Source organism: Aotus nancymaae, unplaced genomic scaffold, assembly GCF_030222135.1.
Source record: "Aotus nancymaae isolate 86718 unplaced genomic scaffold, 86718_ANA_hifiasm-v0.15.2.pri h1tg000040l, whole genome shotgun sequence".
NCBI classification, from domain to species: Eukaryota; Metazoa; Chordata; class Mammalia; order Primates; family Aotidae; genus Aotus; species Aotus nancymaae.
Window position 1 is genome coordinate 8664508 of NW_026988454.1, and position 25091 is coordinate 8689598.

At 43.2% G+C, this 25091-nt stretch overlaps 1 protein-coding gene across 1 annotated transcript in view; it reads right to left on the reverse strand.

The window, feature by feature from the left end:
* Positions 1 to 8722: 8722 nt before the first annotated feature.
* FNDC1 (fibronectin type III domain containing 1) overlaps positions 8723 to 25091 on the reverse strand; it is a 74904-nt gene continuing 58535 nt past the window's right edge. Inside the window, exons 18-23 of the mRNA XM_012451383.2 lie at positions 23415 to 23523; positions 18704 to 18783; positions 15479 to 15508; positions 14575 to 14736; positions 12884 to 13006; positions 8723 to 9352 (exon numbers count right to left, since the gene is read on the reverse strand). Of these exons, the coding sequence (XP_012306806.2) occupies positions 9237 to 9352; positions 12884 to 13006; positions 14575 to 14736; positions 15479 to 15508; positions 18704 to 18783; positions 23415 to 23523 (620 nt within the window). The 3' untranslated portion in view covers positions 8723 to 9236. The remainder of the gene's footprint in view (positions 9353 to 12883; positions 13007 to 14574; positions 14737 to 15478; positions 15509 to 18703; positions 18784 to 23414; positions 23524 to 25091) is intronic.

The following is a 25091-nucleotide window of genomic DNA, read 5'->3' on the forward strand; positions in this document are numbered from 1 at the left end:
CACCACACTCAGCTAATTTTTTGTATTTTTAGTAGGACAAGGTTTCACCATGTTGGCCATGCTGGTCTCAAACTCATGACCTCAGGTGATCCACTTGCCTCGGCTCTCAAAGAGCTGGAGTTATACTCACACACACATACAAACACACACACACATGTGTGTATATATATATATACACACACACGTATATATAGACATATATACATATGCATACAGCTATGGTGCATACACATATATGGTGTGTGTCTATATATATGTATATATACACATATATACACCATATGTGGTGTCTATATATGTGTGTATTCATAAAATAGAATAATTATTACCATTCACTATAATAAAAGTTAAGTGAATGTGCTCTCTCATGCTCTGTCTCAAAATATCTTCTACTGTATCACAGATAATGAAACTGCAGAAAGCAAGACCTTGGCTAAGGAGGGCTGCTGGATGCATAAGGGACTAGGGTGTGGACCACACTGAGTTATCCAGTAAATGCCTTCAGGAAGCGGTGGGAATGCAGGGAGCCCAGTCTGCTGGCCAGGAGAGGTGCCTCTTAGTTTTTAATCTCTGGCCACCAGCTTAAGCCATTTGGCTGTGACATAAAACTGGAAACTGTGTCAAAAACACAGCTAAGCCCTGCTTCTGGTACGAGAGAGTTAAACCTGTATTCAAAATGGAGGCTGAGGCAACAGAAAATTATAAAAATTGACTAAAACGAGTCAAGTTTTGTACCTCTCAGACCACCATTTGTTTCTCATTAACTAGAGCATTCTTGATGGATAGACAGCATTTTCCGATTCAGCATCAAAAAGAGAAAGGAGCTGTGGTCACCAAATAAATATTTCCTATACAACAGGCCAACCCAAAAATGTTGTAAATGGAATTTAGAGTCTCAAAGCAGCTGCACTTCACATGGAAACAGAACAATTGAGATGGCAGCGCACAGAGAAACAAATAAACAGAAAGTGCCCAACATTTACACAGAATTCCCCAATCCTATAGTAAGTCCAGCTTAGCCAGTCCTGTGTTAATGTCAGCTGCGAACCGTGAGATGGGCACGAGCTGGATTCGCTCATCACCCTGTGGCACTCGCTGGCTCAGCGTCTGCTAAATTAAAGGAAGGATGGGTAAAGAGCCATGAAGAAAGCCCATCAGGGCCAAGCGTGGTAGCTCATGCCTGTAACCCCAGCATTTTGGGAGCCGAGGCAAGTGGATCACCTGAGGTTATGAGTTTGAGACTTGAGACCAGCCTGGTCAGCATGGTGAAATCTCGTCTCTACTAAAAATACAAAAAATTAGCTGAGCGTGGTGGCAAGTACCTGTAATCCCAGCTACTTGGGAGGTTGAGGCAGGAGAATCACTTGAACCCAGGAGGCAGACGTTGTAGTAAGCCAAGATTGTGCCACTGCACTCCAGCCTGGGCAACGAGAGCAAAACTCCATCTCAGAAGGAAAGGAAGGAAGGAAGGAAGGAAGGAAGGAAGGAAGGAGGGAAGGAGGGAGGGAGGGAGGGAGGGAGAGGAAGGGGAAGGGGAGGGAAGGAAGAAGGAAGGAAGGAAGTGAAGAAGGAAGGAAGGAAGGGAGGAAGGGAGGGGAAGGGGAAGGGGAAGGGGAAGGGGAGGGAGGGAAGATGGAAGGAAGGAAGGAAGGAAGCCCATAATTGCTTCTGAAAATCCTCAAATGTTGAGGGCACAAGTTTGGTTGCATCCATAATCCCAACATCACCCTAACTCTGACCTTGGGGCCCACAAAGACCTGTGCCTGAGTGAGGAGCTGGTGCTGCCATCACCTCACCCCAGGGAGCTCACACGCATTCATCCCTGAATGAACTCAGACTTGGACCAAGCAGGACTAACTCTCTCTCACATTAAACTTCCCACACCCATCCATCTTTAAATCCCTCTACTAAATTCACATACTTTTCATCCTGAAGCAAATCTACAAATTTCCAAACCTTCCAAGGAGGTGACAGTGGGGTGGGCTTATTAGGGTCTTGTTAGTTTGAGCAGATGAAACACGAGCTATGCTGTCTAGGGCTATGAGGTGGCCTTGGAGAGAAAGAAAGCGCATCCACACCGAGGGAGGGGACGAGGGGGAAACACGGTTCCTCCAGAGCCAGTTCCCAGGAGCAGGTGCAGAGCAAAGCTGGGTGACGGGACCTCCCCCTGACCCTGGTCAGCCCAGGCTGTGGAGGATAGCATGGCTGTCTTTTTCCCTAACTTTGATTAAACATTTTGAAGGTAACAAATACCCAACTAGACAGCACTGAGTATGCAATAGAGGCTGACCAAATCCTTGATGAATGGAACCACAGGAGAACTTAGTTCTGAAGGAAGCCAAAATTTGTCAGCTTAAACAAAAACAGTGGACCCCCTAGGGTAGAAAACACTGATTTCCTTGAAACTATCATTCCTCCTCTATTCTGATGACATGTCATGGGTCCTTGAGTGTAGACAGTTCTTTCCAGGAATCAAAATTGAGACGTTTGCAGTGAAGACAGCAGCAGAGTGCAGAGTTAGTGAGTAGATTTGGACTTGACTCCAGGCGCTTTTCGACGAGAGAAAGACGAAGAAGTCAGTGTTGACAGGGAGGGCAAATTCCATGGAGAAAAATGGCTTGACTGATTAGCGATGTGTGTCCCAGCTCAGGGAAAGAGGAGTGAAGGCCCAGGGCCGTATTTGCCATCTCTGCGGTGGAAACGACAGGGGTCCGAAGTTCTCTTCCCAGACCTAAAACTAGCTCTGTGACTTCCATGGGTTATTTCAGCCTTCTGGGTCTCAGTTTCCCTAACTGTATACAATTGACAAGACAAAATACCCTTTAAAACTTTCTACCATCTCCGGGAAGAGAAGGGACTCTGAAGTCCCTTTCTTTTGAAATGAGCTCTCTAAACATTGTTCTCAACTTGTGTTTGCTCACAGTGTCATAACGCACTAGATGGAACTAACGATTGTGGAAAATGCATTATCAGTTCCCAGATGTGGCGGATGCTTTGATTTTGTTCCTCCAGATCTGCTCTCTTCCTTTCTCCACTCTGCTCTGCTGCAGAGCCTGATCTATGTCAGCCTCGTCCACCAGCTTCCTTGCCACCTGGCTTCCAGATGGATTTGACCATTGGAGACACTGGCAGGAAATAGGAGGGGGAGGGGAGAAAGCCAGGAGGGGTGTGGGACTAAGGAAGCCCAGACCAACTCCCTGCAGCACTGCCTCAGGTTGGTGCGGTCTCTTGAGTGAGATCATCATTTCTCTAAAACTGGACTTCTCTGTAAGACTCTCCCTCTACATTCTGACAACCACTACTTCCTCTGGCCCTTCAGGCTCCCGGTATTCCTATGGTACCCGTCCACACCTGCATACATAGCTTCCGATAACCTGCAGGTCACTTTCGGCAGATTTCCAAATGAGCCGCCTGGGGAAGGTCTTATGATTCATGGCTTACATCCCGTCCCTGCGCAGAGTCCTGTCATGAATCCATCAAATTGTATCATGAGACTTACTGACTAATATGCAGCCAGCTCACGTTGAAAAGGACACATATTTGTTTCTGAATGATGGAGTTTTGCTGACTCTCTTGCTTGTGAAGCATTTTAGCCTATCTGTTGTCATCTGCAGCCAATGATTGTAACTTCTGCATCCTACCCTCCAGTGGGCAGCCCCGATAACAGAAGCCCCTCTCCCCTCTCCTAAACTGTCTTATAAAAGCATTCCAACTTGTAGCAGATCTGGGGACGTACCCCTTCGTTGGTGTGACTTCCTAGGTCGACTCTCGCTTTTGGTTTCCAATAAGCCTTGATCAAATGGTCTCTGCCTCAATGGCCTTAATTTTGGTTGACTCTCCTTTATAAAGTCTCCCTGAATTTCCCTAGTGTGAATGGGACGTCTGATTACTGTCGGGCTGTTCATCTCCCATCACAGCACCACCTCATGTAGTTAGTAAATAAAAAATGTCTGCTTAATCTATGCGTACAAGATCCGCATCTGTTCAGGTGGTTTTACTGCCTCTGTGCAAGTGTGACTAAGGTTGTGGAAAGCAGGGATAGAGAAGAGTCACGGAGCTGACTCACTCCAGTCACTTCCAGTGCTCCCGCCATGCTCGCCTCCCTTCTCCTGGCCCCACGGTGTGTGAGGCCTCTGCAGGACCCGAGCATTTCCGGGGCCTCTTTGTTGTCTTCAGGGCCATCTTGCCTATGGTACGATCATCTGTTCTACTCACCTTCATTCATTTGCACCGCCTGACCCCTGGCACACTGGCCACGTGTTTTCCTTCTGCTCCCACCTGGACACAGTCTCCATGAAGGCAGGGGCCTGTGTATTTCTGTGCCACAGTATCTCCAAATGTGTCTGGCATATATTTTGGAGTCAGTGGACCCTTGCTCGGTGAATTAGAGAAGTAACGTGTCACCAGTTCTGTGTTCACTGCCGGAGCCTCTATGGCCCCCTGACAGAAGGCAGGCACCCTCCTGCTCCACGACAAGGGGGTGGGGAGTAAGAATAAGGATGGGGTGAGCCGGGAGCCTCTGCATGCCCAGGCCCAGCCTGAGGGGCTCACCACAGCCATCTGCATTCTGCCCCATCCCGGAGAGGCGGGAAGGAGTGGTCTACAGGGCCCCCTCCCCAGAAGCCCATCCTGGCATCCACTGCACAGTCTTCGGGGAAATGTCTCCTCGTCCACTGCTCTTTGCAAGTCTTGCCCCCACAACAACCCCAAAAGCACTCACTTACCCCAAATTCCGCCCTTACACATTCTCCTCAGTGTGTTTTGGCTTTTGAAAGAAAAGTCCAAGGAGAAAGAAGCATTCAGGTACTATGTTTTCACCCCAACGCACCACATCCCCTTAAACAAAGGGTGAGAAGGCCGGGCTGCTATTCTGGAGCAGGGAAGGGAAAAATCCAGGCAAGAGAAAGTCCAAGAGGACAAGCTGGTGAACGCTGCCAGGTGCTGCTGAAAGACCGAGACAGAACGGATTGCCCAGCAGCCACCCGATTCAGCCCCTGGGAGTGACTGGGGACCTGGGAGAGTGAGGGTGTGAGGAGGGGGCCCTGGAAGTCATGGTGCGGAGGAGTGAGAAATGAATGGAATGCGGAGGAGACGCAGATCTAAAACAAGGGTGATTATTCCAGAAGCTCAGCTCGAAGTGGAGGACAGTGTGATGGGAGCTGAAGGGGCAGGAGTGATGGGGAGACTCGAGCACGTCTGAGTGTTGGGAGAGAATCTTTAAAGAGGGAGACGCTGACGTCACAGGGGATCAAAGTGTCTGAGTCTCCCCTGGGAGCAGGCACTCATCTTGGCCTGAAGGGGCAGCTTTCTGCAAGAAGGTTCAGGGATGACCACAGATGCAGTTTCCGCCGAGGAGAAATACAATTTGGTGGCTCCAATTTGCTTTGCAAAGTGAGGTCATCTCCTGGAATTTAGAAGGGAAGTAAGGGATGGAGGAGAGGGTGACAGAGTAGAGCTGGAGGACGGGGGAACAGAGAGACAAACCCTCGTGGAAACTACAGGGAGTTGATGGGGAATCAGAGAAGGCATGGCAGGATTTTAAGGCATCCACAACACATGAGGTATGGCAGCAACATGGGCCAATTCTATGCGTGGAATCATTTTGTCATTGTGCCCAGTCGACTAGGAACTCTTTCCAAAGAGGCAAACCCATTCTAACCCACTCCTCCTCACATTCTCAAACCCCCCACCTGCTCTAACCAACCAAGATATGTAGCTTGAATAGATCAAAGGAGAAAAAATAAGTCAAAACTCATCTGGTAAAAGCTGGAAATTATCAACCATTATGAACAAAATGGTTATATGAGAGACACACGATGCCTCCAGAAGAGCCCACCACTTCCTGAGACCGCCCCTCAGGCCAGGGACCGGCCAAACAGGAACCTGGCAACCCAGGATCCAACCACGAAATGCAGAGTTCAGGTGTTCGGCACTGAGAGGTGATGGTGAAGATAAAGATAACTGAAGTAAGAGGAGAGGGAACAGACATCTATTAAGTAGTTTGTGCTCATTTTTTAATTAGGACATAGTTTAAACTTTTTTCAAACCACAAGAAAATGCTAATCTATGGGTACAAAAACTTTTTTCTAAAGGACCAAACAGTAAATACATTAGGCATTTACATTAGGCCTTGTGAATCTCACGTGGCCCTGTTGAACACTGTTGGGTTTCTGTTTAACTGCTTTGCCTACAACCCTTTAGACAGGAAACAAAACAAGAAAACATCCTGAGCTCACAGGCCAGGGGCGTTAAGTTGAAAGTTTAGACATTTCCAGTTACGGTTAGTTTTTCAGGGACAGACATCTCACTGGTTCCCAATGAGGCTCACTTGATAGTTGGATCCTTCTAAAATTCTTTGTCATATTGAGACAAATTTTGTTTTCCTGATTCCCACTTGTATCTACTTCTGACCTCAAGAGTTGGCAAACTCTCCTTTCTCACAGGCTTTTTAAATAGGTGAGGTTTTTCCCTCTTTGGGTACACTTTCCAATCAAGTTCATTCTAATTTGATACGAAATGGTTTTCAAACTTCTTACTAACGTGAATGCCTCCTTCTTGGCATATCCCTGCAAATAGACTTCCTAAAATGTGGCTTCCAGAACTTACGCAGTTCTAGAGAGTTTGATTAACTTGGGCAGAATGTTGGTCATCAATCTTACCACCTATGCTTGGATGCATCGTTTTTGTTTTTGTTTTGGCAGCTCTTGTTATCTGGGAATTATGGTAATTTTCATCTAAAATTGCAAACATTTATTTTTAATAAACGTTCAAATTTCTGTAATCAAATACAGCCTAAAGATTTCAGGCAGAGCTCAAAAATCATTGCATGAGTGCATGCCAGTGAATTCTTTGTAATTCCGTGAAGTGAGCGTAAACTTCTCTGAGGGGCGGCGAACCACAGAGGAGCAGTCACTTCTATCTCTATATTGAGCCCTAATGCTGACCTCTTCCAGTGGGGCCCCATAACCGAGACAGGCTTGTAGGACAGACCAAACGGCTCTTTTCTCATGCATTCTGAGTTATTTACACCCAAGAAAACATTTGCAGGAAATGAGCGATCTGCTGGTTCTCTTCGCTTAACAGCTCATGCTAACATCTTTTCCTTTGGCTCTGTGTCCCCACCAAAATCTCATAGCTGCCACAATTCCCATGTGTTGCAGGAGAGACCCTGTGGGAGATTATTGAATCAAGGGGCGAGTCTTTCCCATGCTGTTCTCGTGAGAGTGGATGAGTCTCGCAAGATCTGATGGTTTTAAAAATGGGAGTTTCCTGCGCAATCTCTCTTCTCTTGTCTACTGTTCTGTGAGACGTGCCTTTCACCTTCCACCGTGATTGTGAGGCACCCCCAGCCATATGGAACTGTAAGTCCAATAAACCTCTTTCTTTTGTAAATTACCCAGTCTCAGGTATGTCTTTATCAGCAGTGTGAAAACAGAATAATACAGATACTGACAGAAATTTGAAGGGAGAGGAGATGAAGGAAGCAAGTTATGTGCTTATTAGGAAATTCAGTTATATTTACAGATCTTATCTTTGGCTTGGCATTGTAAAGCATATTTGAATGTTGATCAGTGTGAAAAACAGGGCATCTCCTTCTCGAGTTCCCTTTTTATATATGAGACCCCAAAGCTGCTTAAAAACTTCTACCCTGTTTTGCAAACTAAAACATAGGTAACACATGATCTGTCTCCCTAAGGAATTCTTCTTTTCCAGGAGATCAGAATGCTTGTATTTTCTTTACCATTGTTGACTGTAGAAAGGAGATTGTAGAATGAGGAAAATACCAGACATCATGGCTCCATCCCAAAGATCCTGCAAAGTTACGTTCTCCTTTTTACATTTTACCTTCAAAACTACCAGACACATTAGGCTTCACCTCAATTCAGTGCTGCCACTGATAATAATCAACTCCAGGAGCTGGGACTGCATTCTGCAGTTGAATGGGTGGCATAGGGGTACAGCCCAAAGCCCCCAGAAAATAATGCCTCCAGCCCATTTCCACCATTGCTGCTCTTCTGCTGACAGCTTCGTGAAAGAAGATAAGCCCTTCATGGCACTGTGCCGCCCGAGGGACAGGGACCAACCATGCTTACGGAAAGGACAGCATGTTTTAAATAATCAGAATGAAATGTCTTTAAATAAACTCTCCTGTGCTATAGTCAAGAGAGGCAAGATGCTTCTATTTCAATGAGCAGATATTGAGATAAGAAGGAAAGACCAAAGGAATTCTTAAAAACAAGACTTTAAAATCATTTGGGACCTAAAATCTTTATCCATCTGGAACATACTGGATATGCCTCCATAGCAGCAACAAACATATTTTCCACGTGGATGTGGAAAGATCGTTGCCCTAGGTGGAAAGCACTTGGTGTGCAGTGGTCAATGGTGTAGCCAGTTCTCGTACTGATACTGACAGTATCTCATCCTCCTCATCATTTCAGAGCCCCACAGCACCCACAAAAAGAATATATACCTTCTGCTGTTGCCAGAGTATGCGTAGTACACATCTCTGGACAATTCTAAAAGGTGTTATTATACAGCACTTCACCCAAAAAGTCCCACACACATTTATCTAGTGAACAAGTACAAATTTAGCAATTTAATCAATATTCTTGCAGACAAGTGTGGATATGTATATGCATATATACATATATATATCAAAATTGAGAATTTACAAATAAGATTTGATACATTTAGTCTAGCAGTGGGTGAGTCCATAGAATAAATCTCAAGTAGGATATATTTATTTTCTTTGGTGGTGTTTTTAGCAATTCCATTCTACTGCATAAAAAGGAACCTAAAGCTTAAATTCAGCTAGTTTTGGAGAAATCCAAAATGAGAAAAACAGAAAGCACGTAGCATCCCATGAAGCAAGAACAGCGTGCATATGCTGTTCCTGGAAATACTGAAGTGTCCGAATTTCATGCCTAAAAAGTCTGGAAATCACACTGAGTCAGCAGCTGGTATCTGATGTCTCTGGGATGTGCTATTACAAACAACAAAAAAAAAGTGGAGAAGCAAAGTTAACAGCAAAACTGAATCCTGTTCGTTGTCCAGGCCAAGAAGTGGCACTGAGTTCCAGACTGAGATGACCAGAATGGCCAGTGTCCATCTGTGGCCTTCCTGGCACCTGAGGCAGCAGGGCTGGGCACGTTGGCTATCTTTGCTCGCAGCCCCTAGTGCGACTTAGTTGGTGGGGCTGGGCAGGGCGAGCTTGCAGCGTGATTGTCCTGTGATTACCACTTTCCAGGGATGGAGACCCCACACTCGTACCAGCTCACATAGTAATAGGGAGTTCCAAAGCCAATGTTGCCAAAGCTGACGGGTTCCTGGCGATACTGGCGATAGTAGCCTGGAAGAGCAACAGGAGAGGGGAAACGTGTCAGAGGCCCCTGAACCAACAGGTAAAACTCATCCTTACAGCCTCCTTCAGACAGAAGGCCTCTGGTAAGTTGCTCTTGGGAAACAACGCTACTTCCAAATAAACTGAACCATTTTTGTGAGGAGTTGCCACAGCCCTCTCAGGCCCAGCCCCAACCCTAGCCTGGGGTGGGGTCTTCCCCACCTGTCTCTTATGCCTTATGGGATAGCCCAGCCATAACTTGAGGGCCACGTTGGAGCTGGGGACCAGCTCAGGTCTCCTCCATAAGAACCCAGTGACTAAGCGTATTTATTTATCCCAAGCAGATGTGTAGGGATCATCCAGTCCCCACATGCGTGTGACACAGCTAGGATGGTGTGATCTCTCTCTCCCCACAGAAGAGGCTAATTTTAGCCAGTTGCTAGTTAACACTCACTGCTGGGCAGGCCCTGACCTGGATGGACAGGCTCCTGCCCCATTCTCAGAGAGCTCAGGGCCCCCAACTTACCTTTATCCTCCAAGGTTTAATTCCTGGACTCTCGGGTAGATTTTTAGATCTTTCAAGGAAATCTCTCAAAGAAATCCTGTAGCATTTCTGATCATTTATTCCTTGAAGTAGGAGGGATGCCCCAAACTTCTCAAAATTTTTCTGGAAACTCAGTAACTGCTCTCACACTTTTGGCCCTGTTTACTTTTGCCAAATAAGTAGCTGCCTGCCCTTCCACCAGTGAGTATGCTGAATACCCAAAAGCTCTGTTCAGTCAGTCCCATGACCACAGTCACAGAGAGACCATGGAATATAGATAATGCAGGCACTAGTAACCCTGGGGGACTGTAAGACCCTGAAGAAATGAAGAAAGGTGACATATTTTGTAGATTTGTTGTGATAGTTAATTTTATGTGTCAACTGGACTAGGCTACATATCTGATCCAACATTAAGTGTTTTTGTAAAGTATTTCTTAGATGAGATTAACATTTGTTATTTTCTTTTTTCTTTATTTTCCTTCATTTTCCTTTTTCTTTATTTTGGAGACAGGGTCTTGCTTTGTTGCCTAGGCTGTTGCCCACTTCCAGTGGAGCCACATAACCAAGACAGGCTTGTAGGACAGACCAAATGGCTCTTTGACCCAAAGGCAGCCTAGACCTCTAGATCACTAGGCCACCTCTAGGTCACTACAGCCTAGACCTCTCCAGTTCAAGCAATCCTCCCATCTCAGCCTCCTGGGGGGCTGAGTCTATAAGCATGCACCACCACACCCAGATTTTTTTTTAATTTTTTTTGTAAAAATGGGGTCTCACTATGTTGCCTCGGTCTCAAACTCCTGGGCTTAAGCAATCGTCCCACCTCAGCCTCCCAAAGTTCTGAGATTACAGGTGTGAGCCACTGCATTTGGCCAAGATTAACATTTAAATCACCAGACTGAGTAAAGCAGGTGACCCTCCATAATGTGGGTGGGCCTTATATGATCAGTTGAAGCCCCGAATAGAAAAAAACTAAGGTTCCCCTAAGCAGAGGTAATTCTGCCTGCAAGCAGCCTTTGGATTTGAACTGCAACGTCAGCTCTTCCCTGGATCTCCAACCTGACAACCTACCCTAAACATTTTGGACTTGCCAGTTTCCACAATTGTGTGAGCTCGTTCTTTAAAATAAGTCCATCGATTGATAGGTAGGTAGAAAGGTAGGTAGGAAGGTAGATGATAGATAGATAGATAGATATAGGTGGATGTATGTATGTATGTATGGATGGATGGATAGATGGATAAATAGATACATGGGTAGATGGATAGATAGGTAGATACATGGATAGATGGATGAACAGATGATAAACAGATGAACAGATGGATAGATAGATAGATGGAGAGATAGATATAGATAGATGATAGATATATACAAAGATACATATATGTAAGGATAGACAGATATGGATGATGGATGAACAGATAGATGAATAGATAGATGGATGGATAGAGACATACATACATAAATACATACATACATACATATGTAGATGGATTGATAGATGATAGATTGGTGGATGGATGGATGTATAGATGGATGAATGGATAGATGTGAATAGATAGATAACGGATGAATAGATAGATTAGATAGAAAGATGGATACATAGATAAATGAATAAATGGATGAATGGATAGATGATAGATAGATAGATGGATAGATATATAAATAGATGGATGGATAGATCAATAGATAGATAGATAGATATAGGTGGATGGATGGGTGGATGGGTGGATGGATAGATGCATAAATACATGGATGGATAGATAGGTAGGTACATGGATAGATGGATGGATAGATAGATGATGGATAGATAAACAGATGAACAGATAGATGGATGGATAGATGATAGATAAATAGATGTAAGGATAGACAGATATGGATGGATAGATATAGATAGATAGATAGATAGATAGATACATACATACATACATAGATGGTAGGTAGATAGATACATGGATAGACAGATGGATATATAGATAAATGAATGGATATATAGATGGATAGATAGATATAGGTGGGTGGATGGATGGTTGAATAAATAGATACATGGATGGATGAATGGATAGAAAGATGATGGATAGACAAACGGATGGATAGATTGATGTAGATACATGATAGATTAATAGATAGATAGAGAGATACATACATACATACATAGATGGGTAGATAGATACATGGATAAATGAATGGATGGATGAATAGATGATAGATAGATAATGGATGGGTTGATGGAAGAGAGATAGATGAATACATACATAGATGGATACATGGATGGATAGATAGGTAGATCGATGATAGATAGATAGATAGATAAGTAGAGACAGATAGATAATACATGGATGGATGGATAGATAGATAGATAGATAGATAGATAGATAGATCCTATTGGTTGTTTGTTTCTTTTGATGAAAGAACCTTGACTAATATGCTTATTTTACTGTTTTGTGTATTATACTGTATTTTAATTTTTTGAAAATGGGTAATTCATGTAGCTTCCTACAGTATTTTTTCCAATCTAAAAATTTAGCAAATCAGAACATCTCGTGTCTTGAAAATGCCTGATCACTCAGAGCTGAGTGCATAATGAAGAGTGCTAGACTGTATTCAGTTGTTCTGTTTATTCATTTGGAGGCCAAGAGAGTTAATAACATTGCATTGTTAACCTTTGAGATTAGTGTATTTGTCCTCACCTTATAATGCCACAATCAAACAGCTTATAGGTTACCTCCTGAAACATCACAGTGGGTCTGCATGTGTGTTTATCTTTGCCTTCCCTGTACCTTTGTTCATGCCATTCCCCCACCTCCTTGAGGCTCACCCCCTCACCCATACATAATCGGAGTATTTTGTTGATTCTTTATTTTTATTTTTATGACCTTAGGTGCTCCCAACATCAATCTTCATATGACAAGGCAAAGGCAGACCTACTGTGGATTTCCCCAACTGTTAACCCTTCTCTCCCACCTCCCAAGGTAATATATCAGGTATTTGTTTGCATTACCTTGAATGGTAGGGAGGGCTTCTACATAGGACTGAGGCCCTGTTCTTCCATCAAGGTGTGAATCCACAAATTGGCAATGGTCTTCACCTCTTCCCCAGCTGTCTCCAATGCTGTAGAATGTATCTGCATGAAGGAATTGATTAAGTCAGCAACTACGTACAGAATTTCAGAACTGGTTTAGAAGTTTGCACAAGCTTTGGAGACCGTTTGAATTGAGCATATTACTTAAAACTGTGTGTGCTACACTTCTCATGTCTGAAAATGGTGATAACGGCACCAATCTGATAAATGTTGTAAGAATTCAGCAAGATCAAATTATACTAAATACTAAATCAACAGTAAGTGGGAGCTACAACATTAACATTATAGGCAGTTTTGAGTAGACCTTTCTATTTCTTAATTCTAAAAAAAAGAATGAAGAAAACTATGGTAGTTGTAGAAAGTATCATGAAATAATTATGAAAGGCAGGAACGTTTATTCAAATAGAAGAACCTATTTTCATGCGTAACTAGGAGGGGGCGTGCCTGGCATGAGACGCTGTCCATGGTCCTGAGCCACAGTTGCACAGTAGGACAAACTTGTATCTCCCAGTCCTGGGATATGACACATGGTTATGCAGCCTCTCCTAGGAATTCTGAACCAGGGGAGGAAAAGGACAGTGGTGGAAGAGAAAGGAAAGCGCATAGAGTGTGTGTGTGTGTGTGTAAGAGAGAGACAGAGACAGACAGAGAGTGGTTGTTGGGAGAAGCATATACACAGAAATTGCTAGGATTGGGGTCAGAGGGGGGACTTTGTTTTGACACTGTTTTTAAATGATCACTGCTATCAAGAAAAAAACAAAAATTAAAAATATATTTTTGACCAATGACAAAATGTAGACCAGCTGAGGTAAAGTCTGTAAAATGTCTACACTGAAAAACTTAAAGTTGTGCAAGTTTTAAAATAAAAAACAAGTTTTCTATGTAGGTGGGTGAGTGAAAACCCAGCTGGATAGAAATCACATTTAGAAGTGTTAGTAGCTCAAGGCACTCGACTTATTTTTTGTTTTAATGTAAACCGTGATGAAAACAATGTGATTTTTATTAGGACACAGAACAAATATTACTGCTGATATATGTTCCACCATTTACATTTTTTCTCTGTAAAGCTGTGGCTCTGGTCGGGGCTGGAAAGGGAACTTTTCCTCAATTATCCCAGCTCACGCTCATACTCATTATTACTGTATTAGTGGCAAAAAAAAAAAAAAGTGCCTTAGATTTCTAACAGAATTTTGGAGTGACATAGCCAGTCACTAAGTCATTCCTAAGACATAGTGAACTTTTCATTTGTTTGTTTGTTTGTTTATTTGTTTTTAGTAGAGATGGGGTTTCACAGTGTTGGCCAGGCTGGTATTGAATTCCTGACCTCAAGTGATCCGCCCACCTCGGCCTCCCAAAGTGCTGGGATTACAAGTGTGAGCCACTGTGCCCGGCCAACACAGTGACTCTTTTAAAATAGTTTTAGGGTGCCACTGTAAAAACTAGTATCCTCAAAGTAGAATCTGTGAAACTGGTTTGTAGTTGAGGCAGAGTGAGCCACAATCATAGTTCCAGCCACCGTAAACATTGTGATGCACTGTGGTGCCAAGTTATTTCATGATAAAATCAAAATGTCCCGCACCTTCCATAGCCAACCATCCACAGAGACTTACCTTTCAAGTTGTCACTGAGGTAGATTTTATACCTCAGTGAATTACAAAGAACAACTCCCACGAACTTTCGATACCATGTCCGCTTCACATATTGCCGCCCATGGCAGTCCGTGTAGCCGGGATCGTGTTTGAAAGCGAATGGGATCCAGATAGGCTCACCGCCTTGACAATACAAAGCACAGCCGCTGAGGGTAAGCAGTCCACAGTGTGTCTTCTCACACAAAGTACCAGGAAGCTGGACTTCCTCCCTGGGCTTTCCCCTCCTTGCAGGGTTTTTTTGAGCAAAGTTTTTCCACCCTCCTTCTCTTTCTCTATCTTTTTTAGTACTAAAGTATATTTGGGGTGTTTACCTGAGCATATTTAAAGTATTTGCATATCAATAGGGGATTCTCAGAGTTAAGAAAAGCCTCTAAACGGAAGGAAAATAAGCTGTAATGGCAGATTTGGTCTTTTGAGGCATGCCATCCTGTCCCCACATCCCTCTGCAGAGACTCCACTTCTTGTCACTCAGAAGATCCGTTTTGCATTTAAGCAACAAGGCTTTCTCAGTTTGCTTGAAAAATACAGTAAAACTTGTTATTTTGCTTGTTGCCTTTTGCTATCTTTTCAGTGATTTAAAATACTCAAATGAGTCATGGAAATAAAGTATCTGTTTCATAGGACTGGCTACTCCATAATGTTTCTTCATAGATGTTGATTGCTATGGCTCTATTTAAAAATTCCCAGGTCATTCTTTCCCATAGAGTAAAGAAGATCAGGATGAAGAGTGCAAGGAAAGCACTGAAGTTGACAGGAAATTGCAAAAATGGTCTAGACTTTCTCATTGTGAGTAATCACAACCATCTCATATTCAATATTCAACCTGATTATCAGAATGTCCAGATTACCAAGAAGATAAACTTACCTGGTGGCCTCACAACTAGCAGAGGATTGTCTGTAGAATGAAAAAGAAATAATAGACTTTGTGTCATATTTCACAATCATGCAATTTTTTAAATAGTTACTGTAATTGAAAGAGCTAACTAAATCAAAATAAAGAAAAAAATAAGGTTTGATAGATGCCAATGTTTTCCTTGTTTTTATTTTCTGAACATTTCCTTTTGAGAAAACTGTTTACTAGTTAGTGTGTTGCTATTTACCTAGAAGCTGTGGATCCCTGAAAATAATAAGGTTTTGATATTGGGTATTACAAAATAATTCAGTACTCATTTAAAACAATGGCCTACCTTTAGAAAATAGTGTGGTGCTTTCTTGAAAAGGTAAGCATACACCTACTATACAATCCATTCATTCCACTCAGTCATTTATCCAAGAGAAATGGAAACATATGTCCATCCAACACACTTCCACATAAATGTTTATATCATCTTTGTTTGTAATAGTCAAAAAGCAGAAACAACACAAGTGTTTATCAACAGGTGATCTGACTAGAAAAACAAACTGTAGCACAGCCATACAGTGAAACACTGCTCACTAGTAAAAGAGAGTGAACCGCTGATACACAATGGTTTGGATGAATCTCAAAATTACTATGCTAGGTGAAAGAAGCCAGTCAAAGGAGTTCACACTGTATGATTCTACTGATATCAAAATCTGGAAAGTGCAAACTAATCAATAGTGACAGGAAACAGATGAATGTTTGCCTATAAACTGGAGAGAGAAGGGGCCTGGGAAAGCTGCATTGCACAGTAGCAGGAGGAAACTGTCGGGGAGACAGATGTGCTCACTCTCTGGACAGTGGCAATGGCTTCAGGCACAACTCAAAATATATTAAGATGTACACTTCAAGTAAATGCAGGTTACTGTATGCCATTTATACCTCACAAATGTAAAACATGTCTCAACCTTAGCCCAAGTTATGCCATTTAAGAGAATATGACACTAGCTTTTTAAGGAATTCTGCTTTAGAAAAAGTACATTTTTATAAAATGCCATGAACTAGGTAAATCTGGACCATTCTTTTTTTATTTTTGAAAAATTATCATACAGTATATTGCTCTTTTAGAGTATATATCCTATGAATGTTCATGCCTGCATAGGTTCATAGAATCCTGCCAAAATCACCATGCAAAATATTTCCATCACCCCCAAATTTCCCTAGGCTACCCTTTGTACAGATCATTTGTTCTGAAGTCCTCTGCTATCCACAAAACACAGGGGCATACCATAGCCATAAGTGTCCAATGCTTTCTTTGCTCCCGTGCTCGGAACTGAAGTTCAACAGTCTGCCGAAAAAGTCCAAAATACCCCAGGGCGGGTGGAGGGAAACAAACACAGTGACACCAGCACAGACAGCAAAACCTGACCCATGGCACAGCCTGTGTCACACACTACATTTACTTTCTATGTTAATTTTCAGATTGTTATGTTTGGCAAATGGCATAATTCACTTACTTGATAATTTTCCTGCTCCTTACCTAACCACGTTCAGCAGGGTAGCACAAAATGAAGGAGAAACTTGAATAAACTGATGGAATAAAGGAAGATGACCAGAGCAAGTAACTGTCCAGTTTTCATTTGGGTGAGGCTCCCCTGGGAGTTCACTGCAAGTGTTTCCTAGACAGATTCTTATTCAGAGGGTAGGGTGGGGCCTTGAATTTTCCTCACCCATCCCTTGAAGGCCATAAAGAATGAGTCAGAAGTTTCTCTTGGAGGACAAGGTAGAAGACAGTTGTTTTTTCAAAACTTTACACTGCAGTTCCCGAAGTTACATGTATATCACTTTTACTCTCAGAAAGATTTCAGATCGGATTTTCTTGATAGCTTTTTGGATTTGAATTTTGAAAAATTTTTTTCATGTTAATTCTGACAGCTGCCAAGGTCCACCTTGTTTTTAGGAAATGCAGTCATAATCACAGACACATCCCTTACTTTAGCAAATTAACCACAAATAATAGTTTTCTCTTGCTCTTCCTTAATTACCACAGAAATGGATTTCTTAAATAAATAGACAAAAACATGTCTGAGATCCTTTGCCTACATTTCTAGTATAAAGCATATTCTTACAGAAGATTGTATTTTTTCCATGTATTTTGACTCAGTAGATTTGTAAATAATTACACTTAAAAATATCTTTCCAGTGACCCATTTTCAGGCTGCATGTAGAAGGCAATCTAGCCAAATGGAAGCTGGGTGCAAGGCTGGCTCAGCTGGGTTGCTCTGAACTCAGCTTGGCTTCCTACATGGAAAAGTGTCTAGGCCAAGGACTATCACGGTAGCTGGCTCTGCATGTGCTGCCTTAGACCATAGGCCATAGGAACTGTGTTTTCAGAGACAAGGTCTCACTCTGTCACCCAGGCTAGAGGGCAGTGATGTGATCACGGCTCACTTCAGCTTGACCTCCTGGGCTTAAACCACCCTCCCTCCTCAGTCTTCTGAGTAGCTGGGACTACAGGTGCGCACCACCATGCCTGGCTAATTTTTAAATTTTTCTGTAGAGACAGAATCTCCCTGTGTTGCTCAAGCTGGTCTGGAACTCCGGTCTCAAGAGATCCTCCCACCTCGGCTTCCCAAAGTGTTGGGATTACAGGCATGAGTCACCACCCCTGACCAGGAACATTTTCTTGAAGGGACTGAGAGCTCTGCCCACCAGGACCCCAAAATGCAAGGGCATGCTCCAAATGATACTGTTTGTAAGACTAAATGATATTGTAATTAACTTCTCAATGATATTATAATTAACTTCTCAATATTTAATTAGATATCTAATTAAAGATATCTCTGCCTTCTACTAAAGGGGCATCCAATGACTTGACTCATTGGAGAAGCAACTTCCTGTCAGGTCACATGACGTGTGTGCTTCAGGTGGTTGCAATAATTTTTTTAAATCTCTGCAACTAAATTTTGTACAGACAGAGTCAACTTTATCTTTCCCATGTTGTTGAAATCTAGATTTTTTTCCTTTCATTGGAATTTAACCTTTCTGTTCTCAGAGAGCCAGTGAAAATTACTTTTATTATCCAAGTTTTACCCTAGCGCAAAGCAAATAATGTTTACTTTAGAAACAGATATCCAATGTGAGCTCATTAAATAGAAAAGTAAGGATTTATTCTATTGTAGCTATCATTCTAGATTATTTATTTCATTTTTTAGAAAAGTAAAACACATTAGAATGTGAAGTCCCTCATACCTGATTCGGTGACAAATGAGACCGAAGGGCTGATAGGTCCATAGCCATGAGGATTTTGTGCTTGCACTTTAAAATAATACCTGAAATTGGAAGAGAACATGTTTTGAAAGAGACATGTGTTTGATTTCTGTGTAATGAAACAGACTCCTAAACTTCTGAACACCTGAGCTGTGGCAGGCTTTGAGTTCTAATTTTTACAAACGCATACAGCTCTAGTAAGTCTTCATATTTTTTTCTGAACTTTCTCAGTTTTGAATAATTTTCTAAATAATACAATTAACATAGCAGAGACACATGGCTAATGGCAATAGAAGGGACTATATTAGCACACAGGTCACCTGATGAGCATGCGTTCCTTCACGCTAATGGCAATAGAAGAGACATTATTAGCACATAGGTCGCTTAGTGAGCATGAGTTCCTTTGCTGTAATGGCAATAGAAGTGACATATTAGAACACAGGCTGCTTGCACGTTCCTTTGCATCAGGACCATCCCTGCTCTGCGCAGGCTCTCCTGAGCTCATCCCTGGTGAGACGCTCCTCTAGCCCTGCTCTCCCTCTGGTTTAAGACTGATCTCTGCTTCAGTTCCACAGCCCAAGAGAGAAAAGGTGCCAGAGCAAAACACTACAAAGCAGAATTCAAACTGTAACCTAATTATATCCCTGGAGTCCATGTAGAAGAGCAGGACATTTGCTTTAGCAAGCATGCAACTTATGGTTGAGGGGAGAGGATGAACTGGGCAGGACGAACTCCTCAGTAGACCTAACATGACAATGGTGTCTTGGGTGCAGGAGAAACCCTGTGGTTGGCTTTGGAGCTGAGAAGGGACCACCTTAAAAGTCACTGAGTTATGAGCTTCTGCGCCTCAAGGAAAGAGAAGTCCAAGAAAGGGAAGGGGAAAAGATCCAGAGAGAGAGCCTTTTCTGTAGGGCTAAACTTTGTCTTGGAGCAGAGAATGTGTGGAAAGCACACTGCCTGAGTCAACCAGCTCATCCAGAGAGAGGCTGAGTCTTGAAGCATCTTATTTGCATTCTTATTAGCAAAAGAAAGAGAATGGTGGTTAGAGAAGTAATAAAGCCCAACACCACACTTGTGTCCCACTATATCTATTCTTAATCTTTGTGTTTTCTTCACCTCTCGATTCTAAATATTTTATATGCTCTCCCTCTGGTTTAAGGAGTGCTTAGCTACTTACAGATGAAGAGAAAGGTAAAGAATCCTGCTGGGTGAGGTGGCTCATGTCTGTAATGCCATCACTTTGGGAGGCTAAGGTGGATGGATCACAAGGTCAGGAGTTTGAGACCAGCCTGGCCAACATAGTGAAACCCTATCTCTATTAAAAATACAAAAAATTAGCTGGGCGTGATGGTGGGTGCCTGTAATCCCAGCTACGGGAGGCTGAGGCAGGAGAAGCGCATAAACCTGGGAGATGGAGGTTGCAGTGAGCCGAGATTGCGCCCGGGCAACAGTGTGATACTCCAACTCTCCAATGAAAAAAAAAAAAAAACAGAATCCCTGGTAGCTCTGTGGCTTTGTCATTTTAGAGAGTTCACAAGGGACCTCTTCTCTAGCTTTTGGCCAGTAAGAATGTCACACTTAAATGTTATAAAATTCTTTGATTAAGTCAGGCACACAGATTCCATGTGCTAATTAAAATGCATCACCTTTTTAAAAAGTGAATTATTCATATTCAGAGAGCAAAGGGTTATCAGGCCTATTGCACCAACGGCCCTGGCCTCAAGCCTTCCGAACTGCTGGATCACCAAGGCAGTCTCTGACCTCAGAATAGAGATATTTTACTTTGGGTTTGATTAAACAGAAAGCAAAGAAAAGCCATTGGGTAAAATTAGTCTTCTTAAGCCCATTTGCATCTTATTTAGGAGTATTCATTTTTTATTGCAATTTAAATAAAAAGATATGCACAATTAAGAACATATGAGTTTCCAAATCTCAATTCACTCAGCAGCTCATGTTTTCCCAATTACACATACTTTTATGCAGTGGTTGTGGAGTTATTTAAGGCAAAACTCTGCAGGCAGTTTGAGCGATGGGTTTGGCATACATCTGCGGTCCTGGGCAAACTTGACAGTTACTTTTTTTTTTTCTTAAAAAAAAGGAAATTAAAATATAAGGAAGGACGCATATTCAGGGGCTCCATGGGACACTTCTGCTGAGTAGTCAGCTCCATGGAGGGAGGTGCCTCTGTGCCATCAAGGAGGTGGCAGAAGGGTGACTGATGGGCTGAGGAGGACTATTCAGATGGATTTGTTTGTATCAATTTTGTTTTGACACTGAAACCTAAATATTCTCCAAATCTACCTTCCCTGTTGACACAATAATTCTGGGCCTCCAGAAACTCACATGTGACCATTCCAAAGACATACTCCAATTAGAACCTCACCTAAGGTGTCAAAGTGAATTTAAATATGCTGAGCTGAAAAACAACATGAAATTGTGCAAAAAGTAAAATTCCATTTTTGAAACCTACATGAAACTTTTTCGATGGACTAAAGTATACATTTCACACTTCGAATAGTCTCTGCCTCAGCCAAGTAACAAAAGCGATCCACGCCTCAAAGCTTCTGTCACCTTCTTTTGAACAGCCTCAATCGTGACAAGTCTGTGTGCTTTAAGTAAGGACTTAAAATATGCAGACTCCAAAGAGTTCTTTGGGGCTCTGTCTGGGGACTAAGGTAGTCGATGCTCACTTAAAGTCAAAAGCAAGATCCAATTGTAAATAACCAAAGCTCACTTTCATGCTCTGGCCTCTGCATTGACTCAGAAGCTGGTTTTCCAAGAGAGACCCCACGAGGACTGAGACAACCGAAGTGAGTTCCCCAGAGATGATCTACATTCCGGCGACACGGGAGAAAAGGAGCATCCTTACATCACACTTGCACTTCCCTAGCTCTAAAATTTAGCAGCTGCTCAGAAGGGTTTTGAGGAAATGCAGGAGGAGCAGCCAGCATCTCTACCAGAAGAGCACATAAGCAGGTAAGCCCCGTGGGAGAGAGAGATTAGCAGCTGCTGCTCCTCCTCTGCCTCAAGGCACTGAGTGTGTATGGAGCCAAGCCGAGGGCCTCTGGCACCGTCTGTTCCACCTCCCCTCACTCTTCCTCCAAAACAGCCTCCTTTGCTTCCTAGGACACACCCTTCTGTGAGGCATCCTTTCTGCTGGGAGTACCACCTTCTCTCCAGGATGACTGCTTCTTATGGTTCAAATTTCCTTCTCTATACCCAAGCTCAGAAAAAAATCCCCCCATTATATATTCTCAGAGCATGGTGTACGTCTCCCTCACAACACCCACCAGGGGAAGTTTATATTTATGTTGGTTTTTTAAAAATCTGCCTCTTATCAGACCGTAAACTCCTTGAGGGCAGGGCCATGTGTATTTTCTCCAGCCCAGCCCAGATATTCCACCTTGCGCTCAGGAAACGCGCAGTAAGGACTGACTGGATATGCCACGCACACTCTCTAATAATACCTATTAAAAGAATGAGTAAACCATCGCCCTACGTAACCATCTCCTGACATGAGTCAAAGCTCAACATCAGTCCGGCAGCAAAAGTTGTGGACAGAACGCTGAACTCAGCGAGTCAGGAGGCTGTGATTCAGATTCTACTGTAAGTAGCTCTGTGGCAAGGCCTCCGGAAGGCCTCTTTCAGCTTTTCGATACTGAGGCTGTGCTACAAAAGCATTGTCACTCTGTACACGACCAAAAAAAAAAGGACATTGACTCCATTTTCTCTAATTTTGTTAGTTTTGCATCTTCTAATTGATTAAAAAATCAATTTTCCATTACTAATAAGGAAAAGTAAAAACAAGCGCTTACTCAGCTTCTTGGTTTACTGCTTGCTTTTTTATTTGCCAAATCCCGAAATTCATAATAATTTATGAAAGCTCAGCTCAAGTGAGCCCAAATGGCACATTAAAATGTCTTGAGGAAAATTCACAGCTTGTTCAGAAGTCTTTCTGATTTGGTATCAACCAGGGAATTTTTTTCCCAGGAGCCAGTTTGCCAGCACACCGCTCTTGACCATCATGAGCTTGGTGCTTTCCCATGCTCACCCACCCGGGAGCTTTCAGAGGGTCATTGCCATCAGAACCAGACAGCATAAAAGGGGAGTGAACAGTCAGTCTCTTTGTATTCCTGGGAACCAATTTTGCCTATTTCATGCCAAGGGCCATAAACTCTGGCTTCCAAAATGATTCTCTGGCCAGCCACGCCACCGACTGTATGAAGACGTGCATGTAACCTCTACTAATGTGTAAAATGCATCTTTCTTGAATGATGTGAACTTCTACATCATAGAGTTTGGGAAGCAGTTCATTAAAGTGTTTAGTGATGGCTGCTGCATTGTCACATAGGAAGGTTATGATGCCTAGCGCCACAATACTGGGGACTAAAAATGGACCAGTTCTTTCAACACAGAGAACAACTTTTCTTTCCCTAATGGTAGGTAGTGTTTAGGAAAACAGGGAGGAAAATATAAGCACAATAGCCTAACAATCACAATACATACAGTCATTTCTTCTAAGAAACGTATATGAAATATGGTAAGCACGCACTGACATTCTGTTAGAGCTAAACAGACTATTCAAAGAAATCATAAAAACATTTGGATTCCTCTCTTCATTTCCAACCAAAGCATATCAGCGACCATGCACACAGGTCTCATATTGTGTTTCGAAATGACTGACACATCATACCTCGTGTTTGGCTTTAGGTTCTCAATGGGCAAGTGAGTTACTGATGAAGCTTGAGTGGACCACTTGTTCCTGATGAAGTCTTCGTAGGATGCACTGTAAACCAAGTAACCTGAAAATGGAAACAGGGAAAAACCCAATGGGCATCAAGGAACCAAGTTACACAAAAGATGTAATCCACTAAGGACAGGAGTGAGGCGAAGCTGCAGACGCAGCTCCTTGTGGGAACTGCAGGAAGGAGAGCATGCAGCACCGTGGGACAGGATGGGATGTAACGCTGGTACTTTCTGCTGAATCCAGATGGGGACGACAAAATTAAGACACTTCCTGATGACCTGCTGGCCTCCTACTTCTCTTGCTCATTCCCCAGCCTTCCCCATCACCTCAGAACTAATCACATCTCATCTTGACCATACAGAGAAAAGACAAGCAGAAGAAAAAAGCAGTGCCCTCCACACAAGTATTTAAGAACTTCATGGTGAGATAGTATACCACTGCCCTACACAGGAAACGAAGCGTGTTGCTGGCAGACGCTGTGCATGTGTGTGGGGCTGAGAGACCCCAGACTCCCAGGGCTCCCACGCCCACTAGGTGAAGGCAGTCCTGGGATTTCTTACTGTCGAGTATCTGTGCTGCCCTTGCCCTTGCTGTCTAATCACAGCAGTCAGGCAACTCTTCTTTCTATTTTCCAACCTGCTCCACCTTATTTGCTAAGAATAGACCTCAGCGGGTGCGCCCTTGGCCCTGACACCTGCCCAGGTTTTACAGCTGTCCCAGGAGGCAAAGTGAAGTTCATCCCACAGCTCAGTGCGTCCCACATCCTAGGTCTCTTATGTGTACACAGAAGGAGAAAACATTTGTCAAGCACTTCCTTCATGCCAAGCATTATGCTAACTAGGTACTTTCAATTGAATTTGACTTTGATCAATTCTCACGATCCTAGTATGTAGAAATTGCCTTCCTCACTTTGACACAGGAGGAAACTGAATAGGTTAAATGTTTTGTCTAAGTTCACATTTACTGATTCATTCAACAAATTATTGTGCAACTACTATTTACCAGACATTATACTAAGTGTTGGAGATAAAGTGGTGACCAGGAGCTCACGAAGCAGCAGGGTTGACTGAGAAACAGAATTATAAATCTGGGTTGAGCACTCTGCAGGACCAGCCCACAGGACTGTGAGAGGGTGTGGGGGGAGCTCTCCCACCGTGGAGGACACGAACAGCCTCCCTGGGGTCACAGAGAAGAAGCTGACATCAGAAGGATAGGAAGCAGGTAAGCTGTGTGGTAGGAGGTGGGACAGATTCCAGGTAGTGGGAATCCTGGGCAAGACACTGAAGAGAGAGGACCCAGGAGGAGGCAGTGTGGCTGGAAACCACAAGTGCTGGGAATGGGTGGCATCAGCTGAGGCTGAAGCAGCACAGGTGGGAAAACTAGGCAGCACCCTTGGGCCACACTAGGCTTTTGCTTTTCATTCTAAAAGAAAGGGAAAGGCATTAAAGACATTAACCCTATACAATTGGGTTTGCATATTCAACACGTCTCTTCTGTGCAGAATGCAGAATGGATTGGGTGTGGGAGTGCAGATGTGGATGGGACAGTCTGGGCAGACAGCTCTTACCGTAGCAGGTGAGAGACGGTAAGAGCTTTGATGAGCCTGGCACCTAAAGGAGAGAA